Source organism: Protomyctophum parallelum (assembly GCF_964188405.1).
Source record: "Protomyctophum parallelum genome assembly, chromosome: 5".
Classification (NCBI taxonomy): Eukaryota; Metazoa; Chordata; class Actinopteri; order Myctophiformes; family Myctophidae; genus Protomyctophum; species Protomyctophum parallelum.
This window is the reverse complement of record NC_139702.1, coordinates 4817012-4829077: the sequence shown is the minus strand read 5'-3', so window position 1 is coordinate 4829077 and position 12066 is coordinate 4817012. Positions and strand designations below refer to the sequence as shown.

Below are 12066 nucleotides of genomic sequence, written 5' to 3'. Positions count from 1 at the left end.
ACACAATACACTTTCAGTTAGTCATCGTTTATTTTTATTGTACTTTTTACTTTTTAACGAAAATGTTTTTTTTTTCTTCTAATGCTGTCATTTCGTTAGTTTTGGTTACCTGTAATGACCTTGCCTCCACCACGCCCAGAGCGCCACATCACCAAGAGCGAGATCAGCCTTCCCATGATGCCGGGCAGCTCGGACCTGAACGCCGAGACGGGCCGGCGGCTGAGCGCCACCAGCTCCGGCCACGGCACCAACAGTCCGCTGTGCGTGCTGGTGGGAGCCAGCGCCGCCCTGCAGGAGAGCAAAGGGAGAGCGGAGCCGGGGTCGCCCGCTGTCGCCCGCGTGGCACCGCACCGCGTGGAGATCGGTGAGTAAACCGATTATGGTGGACTTGTGTAGCGGTTATGTAGCCTGGCCCAGCCAGCGTGCTTTCTGGTATAGAGGGGCGGTTAGCTTGTGTAGCGGTTATGTAGCCTGGCCCAGCCAGCGTGCTTTCTGGTACAGAGGGGCGGGTAGCTTGTGTAGCGTTTATGTAGCCTGGCCCAGCCAGCGTGCTTTCTGGTATAGAGGGGCGGTTAGCTTGTGTAGCGGTTATGTAGCCTGGCCCAGCCAGCGTGCTTTCTGGTATAGAGGGGCGGTTAGCTTGTGTAGCGTTTATGTAGCCTGGCCCAGCCAGCGTGCTTTCTGGTATAGAGGGGCGGGTAGCTTGTGTAGCGTTTATGTAGCCTGGCCCAGCCAGCGTGCTTTCTGGTATAGAGGGGCGGGTAGCTTGTGTAGCGTTTATGTAGCCTGGCCCAGCCAGCGTGCTTTCTGGTATAGAGGGGGCGGTTAGCTTGTGGAGCGGTTATGTAGCCTGGCCCAGCCAGCGTGCTTTCTGGTATAGAGGGGGCGGTTAGCTTGTGGAGCGGTTATGTAGCCTGGCCCAGCCAGCGTGCTTTCTGGTATAGAGGGGCGGGTAGCTTGTGTAGCGTTTATGTAGCCTGGCCCAGCCAGCGTGCTTTCTGGTATAGAGGGGGCGGTTAGCTTGTGGAGCGGTTATGTAGCCTGGCCCAGCCAGCGTGCTTTCTGGTATAGAGGGGCGGGTAGCGCATGATATTGGTTCACCGTTCTGTGTAAAGAGTATTTTTCTAAACATGTTCTTATGAGGCAGCCATCGCGTTGCTATTTAACAAGGTTACAAATCGACAGGGAAATAGCGAACCTTATGCAACAGTGGCGTTGTAAAAGTGGGACATCTAGTTCTAGTGGCTGAATGTTGTACTGTTTAATAACTGTTATATATGTTTCAGACATACAGTATGTAAAATAATTATCATATGACAAGAGCTTACAATATTGTTGTTCTTCTCTTGTTTAGGCTTTGATGCCATAGGTAAGCTATTAGGTTGGATGGTATATTTTGTGGCTTTTGAGAAATAACAAAAAGGCGTTTCTTTCACTAATTTTGGTTGGTTGGTTTTAGTGGTGTCTTAAATAACCGCACACTAACATGGGGAGGTGTTTGGGTGTGTGTGTGTGTGTGTGTGTGTGTGTGCACTTGGTCTTCACAACATTGTTTTCATATACTGTACATGTCTGCCTCATGTCTGATGTCGGGAGACATCTAAATTTAATGAATCGGCTAAAAGTGGGTGGAAAGAATTCAAAAGATTAAGATTAGTTTTCAAATCACAGGCGCAGGTTTGTTGGCAGCCATTTCTCACCGCCGCTTTAGCCTGCACTGTGTCGAATTAAGATGTCACCAGACGTAGCTTCAAGGCAGACAAAAATGTCATTCTTGTTTTAATTTGCAAGTCTTTCTGTTATCTCTCTCTAACAGGATCTCCAAACCTCAGACAAAAACCTCCCCCAAGGAGAGAAACTCACTTGGTAAGACACAAAATGTCAGCACAGGACGTTTCAGTACTTTTACATTTATTAATGGTGATCATCAGCTACACATATTTTTTGTGTAATCACAACAGTGATTAGTTGTTACTGTTATTTGGCTGTGTGTCAAAAATAGCTGATCTACAAGTTCACAACACGTCGTGAGCTTGTACTGTAGATCAGGGATATTCAACTGCAGACTCGCGGTGCGCCCCCTAGTGGCCCCTGGAACATTTGTTTTTTGAGGACTAATGACAGTTACAGGAATGGTCAGGTGTGTGCCATTATGAAGTGTGAGATTACCATATTGACATAATCCTTAATCATATTCCTTCATACTCGAGTGTCACTTAGACTATAGACTAGACAGAACTGCAGAGGGTGTGTGTGTGTGTGTGTGTGTGTGTGTGTGTGTGTGTGTGTGTGTGTGTGTGTGTGTGTGTGTGTGTGTGTGTGTGTGTGTGTGTGTGTGTGTGTGTGTGTGTGTGTGTCGTGCGCTTGTACTGTAGATCGGCTATGTTTGGACCGCGACACCTGCAACCAAGCATAAAATAACTCGTCTTTTACACTGGTCCCTCCCTAACATTTTAGACTAGTTTTTATTTGTGTAGACAAAATTGTCAGCAGGCCGATATTTAGTCATAGTTTTAGTCATCGTAGCTTTGTTTTTATTTGGCTTTAATTTAGCGAATAAATGTGCTTGGAGCTGAAAGTTGCTCTCATCTGATGCTTGTCACAGGGATTCCAGTTACCCAAGCCACCAGAGCCCCCTGCTGTGGAAGCAGAGTACTACACCATAGCCGAGTTCCAGTCCAACATCTCAGACGGCATCAGTTTCCGTGGAGGACAAAAGGCTGATGTAAGAAACCAGGCCATAGCGTCCCTTTTCTGTTCCTTTATCTGTACAATAAACCCTAAACCAGGCCATAGCGTCCCTTTTCTGTTCCTTTATCTGTAAAATAAATAATAACCAGGCCATAGCGTCCCTTTACTGTTCCTTTATCTGTCAAATAAATAAATGGTAGAAACCAGGCCATAGCACCCCTTTTCTGTTCCTTTATCTGTAAAATAAACCCTAAACCAGGCCATAGCATCCCTTTTCTGTTCCTTTATCTGTAACATAAATACATGGTATCCAGGCCTTGCTGTGAACTTTTACTCCTGTATGGTTTTAGGTTGTTTTATTAATGTCCTTTTTTATATCCATTTTACCATTGGGTTTTAGAGTATGGTTTAGGACCATGGTTTAGGTATGCGGTCTAGCTTAACTTGGACTCAGGGGGGTGGACGCCTCTGCCTTGCATAGTCCCCAGTGAATAGGCAGTTTGCCCTTCACTGGTAACACTATTTTGGACTTATTTTTAAATATATGAAGGTATTGCGGGCAGGGATTTTTACAAAAAAGCCCCCCTTTTAAAATACATAACACACATACATACCTACATACATACATTTCAGAAGTTTTAGCAGTTTTTAAGGACCCACTTTTAGGCCAGTGCACCAGAGCAAACTCTTGCCTTTTTTTTTAAACCCTACCCATTTTAACCACATACATACATACATACATACATACATACATACATACATACATACATACATACATACATACATACATACATACATACATACTGTGGCTCAGGAGGTAGAGCAGGTCGTCCAATGATCCCTGGGTCGGCGGTTCGAATCCCGGCTCCTCCTGTCCTCCTCTCCATGTGTCCTTGGGCAAGACACTGAACATTGCTCCGATGAGTCGGTCGGTGTGAGCTTGCCGCCATTGGTGTATGAATGTGGGAAGTGAGGACGCTTGCGTCGACTGTTCGCCGCTTCACCTCCCAATGTATGAATGAATGAACCATTTAAAGCGCTTTGAGCACTTGGAAAAGCACTATAAAATGCAATTAATTATTCATTATACATACTGTTATTTTATCATGGCTCACAGGATCATACAAAGCTGATACAATAACCCCTGACATTTCACTTTGAATGTGACGAGACCGACCAGAGCCAGATTGAGTCTATGTACAGTAGATATCTAACCTGACGCTGCCAGAGATATCATCATCATTCTTAGACTGCGTGACTGATTTCAGTCATTTTTTTATAAGGATTCAAATGTATTATAATTGGTCAAGCTAGCATTATAATCTCACATCCGCATCTCACATCCGCAAAGACAGTCACATTAAAAGCACCTGAGGGCTTTAATTAACAAATAAACAAATAAATAGCTTAGCCACTCAGAAGCTGATTCGAGTTGAGAAGTCCATACTAACATCAGTGAATTCCAGTTCCATTAACGAGTCACTTTATAAAGACAGCATGCGAGTCAGATGAGTCAGGCTTTTTAAACACTGTGAGACGCACACACGCACGCACGCACGCACGCACGCACGCACGCACGCACGCACGCACGCACGCACGCCGCGGACAAAGCCAACTCTTGTTGTGACAAATCATGACAATAAACACAATGTTTTGGGCCAAACAAAGAATTAGAAAGTAGAAAGAAACGGCAGGTTACAACACTTTTTTTTGTTGTTTTTCTTATTTGTAATTATTTGTTTGGTCCAAAATATTGCGTTTGTTGTCATGATTTGTCACGACTCGAGTTGGCTTCGTACGACGCTTAAAAGGTCTTTAAATATTTTTTGAAATGTCTATGGGAAAAATGCATTGGGAGGCGGGACTGCAACGCTCTATTGGTCTCACTTTTTAATATTATTTTTACATTGTCATTAAAATCTAGTATATTTCCAAATATTTGGGGGTCCACTTGGAATACCCCCACGACCCACCCGTGGTCCCGGGCCCACAGGTTGAGAACCAGTGGCAAAAAAAAAGTGTGTTTGCTTGGCACTTGCGGGCTGCCATAGAGCATCGCAGTCGCACCCCCTTTCAGAACGACGAGTGGCCCAAGGACTGTCTAAAGAGGACAAGAAGCGAAGACCGTACGGGCGACGCCATGTTGCTCACATGGTGCTCCATGGAAGGAAAGAAACATGCGCTGTTGAGACCCAGGAAGCTGAACGCGGAAGTGTCGGCTGCATATAGCCCATTGCGCATGTTTCTTTCCTTCCATGGAGCACCATGTGAGCAACATGGCGGCGCCCTTACGGTCTTCACTTCCCGTCCTCTTTATACAGTCCTTGGAGTGGCCCAGGAAATTATTCTCCATTAATTTTCTCCATAGGCTTTTCAAAAAGTATTTATATAAAGACGGTTACGCCGCGGACAAACTCAACTCATGACAAATCATGACAACAAACAATATTTTGTGCCGATCAAATAATTTGAAAGAAGAAAATGAAGGCAGGATACAACACTATTTGTTTTGTTTTTCTTCTTACTAATTATTTGATCGGCCCAAAAGATTGTAATTATTGTCATGATTTGTCTGGAAATAGTTTTGTCCCAATTGACCATGAACCATTGACTATGCTGTCTGGGAGATGGGCAGTTCAAAGGGATGTTTTAGAGCAGACGAAACTTTGATCTGCATGCTCATATCCTAAAAAATGTATTAAACATAACGTGCCTCCATGCGTGTGTTTCACGGCTTGAGAGTGAGTGTATATATTTGTATATACCATTATGCATAACAGTGATCAAAGCTACTTCATGCAATCATGCTGTTTGTTCTGTGAGAATGCTTGTCAAACAGCTCAGATATGAGAAATACAGCATTTAATAAATATACAACATTATATGCAGGAGTAGCGAGTGATTGAGCGGGCACGTGTGAGAATTGGGAATGTGGCTGTGGCTGTCGGACTCGCATATCATCCTCTCCTCCTCGCTTGGTTGGTGTATTGGAATTTGCCTGTGGTGTTCACATCCCTCTTGCTGTTCCTGCAGGTGATCGAGAAGAACTCGGGAGGCTGGTGGTACGTGCAGATTGGAGAGATGGAGGGCTGGGCTCCGTGCTCCTACATCGACAAACGGAAGAAGCCCAACCTGAACCGTCGCACCAGCACGCTCACCCGGCCCAAAGTCCCGCCCCCAGCCCCGCCTGTCAAGAAGCAGGACTCCTCCGAGGAGACTTCCTCCCCCAGTAACTCCGCCTCCAAGGCCACAGAGCCGCTGAGCAGGCCTGTGTACGAGGAGCCATTGTACGACATTCCTGCTATCGGCTGCGAAGGGGAATCGGATACCGATTCTTTAAAAGACGAGCGGCCCCTCGATATGAAGCCTTGCAGCACGGCCAGCGACAAGTATCGCACTACACCTCCTGCCTGCAAGGCCTCGCCGCCGCTCTCCAAGGCCTCCCCACCTATCTGCAAGGCCTCCCCACCGCTCTCCAAGGCCTCCCCACCGCTCTCCAAGGCCTCCCCACCTCTCTCCAAGGCCTCCCCACCTATCTGCAAGGCCTCCCCGCCGCTCTCCAAGGCCTCCCCACCTCTCTGCAAGGCCCCCCCTCCTGTCTGCAAAGCCTCCCCCGTTTTGAATCACAGAAGAACCTCGTTTAGGACTTCTCTGGAGGAAGTGGCTAAGGAGGAATGCATCTACGAGAACGACGGCTTCAGGTCCATCAGTGGCGACGAAGGGATCTTAGCCAAGAGTTCCAGCGGGCCCAACTCCCCGCGGAGCTACCATTCTTCCACCGTCCCGCGCCGGCCCTCCGGCTCCTCGCCGCTAACCGGGAGACCCATGAAGGCCGTGACCCCGGAGCTGAACCGCAGGAGCCAGACCCTGGGCAGGCGTGTCGACACCCGGTCCCGAGAGGAGAGCCCACGGTCGTCTTCAGACGAGTCGAGCCGAGGCCAGAGGAAGAGCCTGGGCTTCAGCCACGACGTGGAGCAGAGGATCGGCCCGAGTCCCTCGGCCAAAGCCAAGCCCTCCGTCAGGCCCAAACCTCTCCTGACCAAGTCGGAGCCCCAGAGTCCCGAGAGGATGGACATCAGCTCTCTGAGGCGCCAGCTGAGGCCCACGGGTCAGCTCCGACCCAGCCTCAAACCCTCCCGCGGGGGGGACGACTCGGAAACGGCCTCCGTCATCTCGTCGGAGGACTCGCTGTGCTCCCGCAGCACCTCGGACCTCTCCTCCGTCTACTCCAAGGGCAGCCGCGGCGACTCCTCAGACCTGGAGGGACTAAGCCTCTACCGCACCATGGACGCCTACAAGAAGCTCCAGGAGTCGGAGCTGAGCTTCCCGGCCGGCGTGGAGGTGGAGGTGCTGGAGAAGCAGGAGAGCGGCTGGTGGTACGCCCGCTGGGGCTCCGAGGAGGGCTGGGCCCCGTCCTACTACCTGGAGCCGGCTCGGCATGCAGGCGACGCGGGCGGCTCGGAGTCGGACAGCCACGGGAGCGGCGGGAGCAAGTCCAACAGTCTGGAGAAGAACGAGCAGCGCGTTCTGGCCCTCAACAACATCAACCTGCAGGTATTTCCACTATTTCTTTCATTCAGTCGTTGTTAGTCATTTCTGATCTCTGAAACTCCACAAAGGTTTTCCTGCAATTTGAAAAATGTCTGGTTTAGAAAAATGACCAACGTACAGTATTCCTTTTTCAACTACACGATTGCTCCGCATTGACGAGAACAGTGGATTAAGTGATGTGGAACGTTGACAAATACGCTGGAGCCTCAGTCTTGATCATTTGTCAGATCTGCCATGATGTGGAATTTTTTGTTTCAAAATCTAAAAGGCAAATGGTCATTTAGATTCATTTTAGATTCCCTATTTAATTTTTAGGCCAAAAACATTAATCTCAATTATTTGTACAGAAATGATTATGAATGATCTAAACGAAGCCTTAATCCTGCAGGGGCTGAACCAGCAGCATCAGGGCCTGAGGAGGAACACGCCTCCCATTCCGTCCAAGCCTCCCGGTGGCTTCGCCAAGCCCTCTTCCGGCATGGTCAACGGCGGCGTGCGCATGCGGAACGGCGTGCGGCAGGTGGCGGTCAGGCCGCAGTCGGTGTTCGTTACCACGACGCAGACGTCGGCCAAGGACGGCCACTACGCCACGGGCTCCCTGCGGCGGAACGAGTCCCTGGGCAGCAGCGACCACTACCGCTCGGGCTCGGCCACGCTCGGCGTCCGGCGGAACGCCTCCTTCAGCACCGTGCGGCCCCACGTGGTCGTGGAGAGTCAGCCCAGGCCTTCGGAGCGCTCCGGCCTCGGCTCCTCATCCTCCGTGTTCGCCACGAGCAGCGCCGCCCAAGACTCGCTCCGGGTCGGCCAGCGGAACGGCATCCCGGTGTCCACGGTCCGACCCAAGCCCATGGAGAAGGGCCAGCTGATCCACAACAACCTGGGCAGAGACCTGTACGTGTCCATCGCCGACTACAGAGGGGACGAGGAGACCATGGGCTTCCCCGAGGGCACCTGTCTGGAGGTGTTGGAGAGAAACCCCAACGGATGGTGGTACTGTCAGGTGCAGGACATCCTGATGCCCCGCAAGGGCTGGGTCCCCTCCAACTACCTGGAGAGGAAGAAATAACCTCCCCACCCACCCCCCCACAATGATGCCCGCCAACAACACTGGTGGCATCGCTCCTTGCGAATGTTACCCAAGCAATATGCTCCCCCAAAATGTACAGTACATTTCTGAAAAGACTGTAAAATATGACGTTTTAATTTGAAGAAAAAAAAAATAGACACTTTTTTGGTGCTGGTTTACTAAAAATGACCATGTGGAGGAGTGTAACGGTTTAAAATTATGTCAGAATGCAATGTTATGAGACGTTGAGGAAGGGGCTTGGCCACCCCAGAGAACAAAGATATCGAAGAGGACAAATTATCTATGAGATATGGAACGGGAAAGATGCCCTTAAAAGGGTTTTACATCAGTTAATGGAGAAGTTAAGCAGGGTAATAATGGCTAGCCTTATTCCTGCCCGATCATTGACTTAATTATGATACCAAATAAGTGCCTTTGTATACAGTTATGATTGACCTGAACGGAAGGTCCTAAGAAGACATTTATGGCAGTGAATCAACCAAATCTAAAGAGTGCCATAGGCCATAATATGAGAGCGTGAATACCAACCGCGAGTATTTTTATAACTGGGAGATAGCTCTAGTTTTACTGGTGCTAAACAAGCAAAGAGGTTTGATCTGGGAGATGCTGTAGGAGTGGAATCAAACGCCAAATATGGAGGGAGGAAATTGAGATGTAAGTCGCTGTTTCTCAATATGGGGTCCCTGGGAACACCAGGGGTCCAAATGCGTAGACTCCTGAGGGGGCCTGTAACTCAGCTGGACCCTTAAGGGTCCATTTGTACACTCTCAAAGTTACACAGACCGGTTATGGGTCCACTTGGACCCCGTGTTGAGAACCAGTGACGTTTGAGGTGACTGGAGTCACACAATAAGCCACTCATTTTATGCCACAGTCATCGTGCAAAAAGTAAAATAGAAAAAGAAGAAAAAATAATGAATTTAAAACATTTCAATCCTCTTTTTTTATTTTCTGTATTATGTTTTGAATTTGTCGCGCATATTCTAAAGACTTCCTTAGAGAAATATTTCTGCTTTCTTGTGACATCTAGTTCTCCACCGACAGCCTTGGAAGAGTTGAATGCTCCTGCCTCACAATCTTTTGCTTTTCTCCATCACTTGAACCCTACCATCCCTATTCTGAGGGGAAGACATTAGTTGAAAATAGCCAGAGCTTGTCGATTGGCTGTTTTCGGTGAAGAGATTTGGTGTAGAAGCAAGGACTGTCTAAAGAGGACGAGACGCGAAGACCGTGCGGGCGACGCCATGTTGCTCCATGTTGCTCCATGTTGCTCCATGTTGCTCCATGGTGCTCCATGTTGCTCCATGGTGCTCCATGGTGCTCCATGTTGCTCCATGGTGCTCCATGTTGCTCCATGTTGCTCCATGTTGCTACATGTTGCTCCATGGTGCTCCATGGTGCTCCATGTTGCTCCATGTTGCTCCATGTTGCTCCATGTTGCTCCATGGTGCTCCATGGTGCTCCATGGTGCTCCATGGTGCTCCATGGTGCTCCATGTTGCTCACATGGTGCTCCATGTTGCTCCATGTTGCTCCATGGTGCTCCATGGTGCTCCATGGTGCTCCATGGTGCTCCATGTTGCTCCATGTTGCTCCATGTTGCTCCATGGTGCTCCATGTTGCTCCATGTTGCTCCATGGTGCGCCATGTTGCTCCATGTTGCTCCATGGTGCTCCATGGTGCTCCATGTTGCTCCATGTTGCTCCATGGTGCTCCATGTTGCTCACATGGTGCTCCATGAAAGGAAAGAAACATGTGCAGTTGAGACCAGGAAGTTGTACATGCACACATTTGGCCCGTACGGTCTTCGCGTCTCGTCCTCTGTCTTTAGACAGTCCTTGTGTAGAAGGGGTCAGAGCAGACCAAGTACAGAGGTCATCTCAGGTCAAGTTTACTGTAAGTGTAGAGGGTTTAAGTGGTGTGAGTGGCAGAATGTCTGTGCTCAGGTTGAAATGATTTGGCTTAATTAGCTTTGTTGGTTACAGAGACCATGCCCACCCCATCCCTCTCCCCCAAAAACGTCTTTAGTACACATTTTTATGTAAGCTAGATATAATTATTTTTTAATTACAGGTACAGTCAAAAGAATATTTGAATTACAAATAGAATGCACATGAGTGCATTCTATAGTACATTGCCACCTCATGTTTGCTTTTTAGCTTAACTATTCAATTAGTTTACATTATTTTAGTTTTCCTATTTTTAGTTCCAGAAGAAATTGACTTTGTATATATTGCTGCTTTGTATACTGTACATATATATATATATATAGTATACCACTGCTACAGCAGTGCAGAAACTAGGTAAATACTGGAATATGGTGAATTCCATTTAATCCCAGGGATATACTTCATATAGCATTAAGCCCAAAATGTGAGCCAACCAAAGAGTTATCATTTCATCAGCTGCTTCTTGTAGCTTTATTATTTATTTATGGCTGCAGGTAATGCAGCGGATCCTACAACATACCTTATTGAAAATGTGTTTTCACGTTACTATGTTTGGAAGAACTTGATACGTACATCGTACCCAGAGTATAACAAAGAATGCAGTTCAACAACTAAAGTAATAAGAAAATACAATTTGATGTTGCTGTGCAGTATTGATTTAGATTTTGTAGGGGAAAAAAAGTTGTTTACCTCGTAGCTTTGAAGTTGTTTCAGTTTTCAAAAATATAGTTGTAGTCTACATCCCACATCCCTACATGAGTAATTTATTTCATATACAGTATATATATATATATATATATATATATATATATATATATATATATATATATATATATATATATATATATACATACACACACACACACACACACACACACACACACACACACACACACATACACACACATATTTTACATTTTTCCCAGAACACCAAATGATAAAATTAATACAAATGTTGCCACATTTGAAATACAACAACAACCCTAAAATATGACTCTAAATGGCTGATGTTCAAGACTGCTGAAATATATTTTCTAATGAACAGTGTAAAGCTCCTGTTTTGAGCTTCAACACTAACCTTTCATTCATGTTTTCTGCTGGACAGTATTATAGTATTTAACAAAGTACAATACCTGCTAGATCGCAGTTATCTATTTAGCCAACCATAGTTGTTTATTTGTTTGTTAATGTGTGATCATCACACAGGGACAATAATGAAGAACGAAGTGGTTTTGTTTTGTGAATTAGTGCACTTTAAAAAAAAATACTTTTTTAGTGGTGCATTAATGTAAAGATGCAGTCAATACTCAGCATATTATTTATTGATACACATAGATTTTTGTAAGTATTTAATTATTTTTTCTTTTTACCTTTTTACCTCAACTGAGGACTCAATTCCTGTCGGTACAAGAGTTGCCTCAGTCACAGTCACAGAAAAACAAAAAAGCCAGATCTCTTCCTCAGCAATGATAACACAATGGATTGAGAAATAGCACAGCCTTGTGGGAGACAACATGTACTGCAAGATTCTTTACGCAATCCCATTTTCAAGGATTCTGATTATGAACCATCCTACCTCAGTGCAATAGGAAATGCACTGCTGGTCAGTGAGTCTACCCATACACCTTTCATGTTTTTTCATTCTAAATATCAATGCAGCTAAAATAGTATTGTTGACCTTTTTAAAAATATATAATATATCTATTTGTTTTTTGTCTTCGGCCAAAACCTATCCAATTTTTGTTTTTCCAAATGCTGTGTGCTGCACCTTAAGCAAACCATGGGCACT

At 46.5% G+C, this 12066-nt stretch overlaps 1 protein-coding gene across 4 annotated transcripts in view; it reads left to right on the top strand.

Annotated features, from left to right (window-relative positions):
- Positions 1–9590, top strand: part of sh3pxd2aa (SH3 and PX domains 2Aa) — a gene marked incomplete at its 5' end in the record, with an annotated part of 126949 nt that extends 117359 nt beyond the window's left edge. For 3 of the 4 annotated variants that reach the window (XM_083765286.1, XM_083765287.1, XM_083765284.1), the window contains 6 exons: positions 140–364; positions 1355–1369; positions 1817–1866; positions 2606–2725; positions 5725–7245; positions 7631–9590. In XM_083765286.1, the coding sequence (XP_083621412.1) occupies positions 140–364; positions 1355–1369; positions 1817–1866; positions 2606–2725; positions 5725–7245; positions 7631–8308 (2609 nt within the window). In that variant the 3' untranslated portion in view covers positions 8309–9590. The remainder of the gene's footprint in view (positions 1–139; positions 365–1354; positions 1370–1816; positions 1867–2605; positions 2726–5724; positions 7246–7630) is intronic. The other variant, XM_083765285.1, reaches the window with a different exon arrangement.
- Between the last annotated feature and the right edge of the window lie 2476 nt (positions 9591–12066).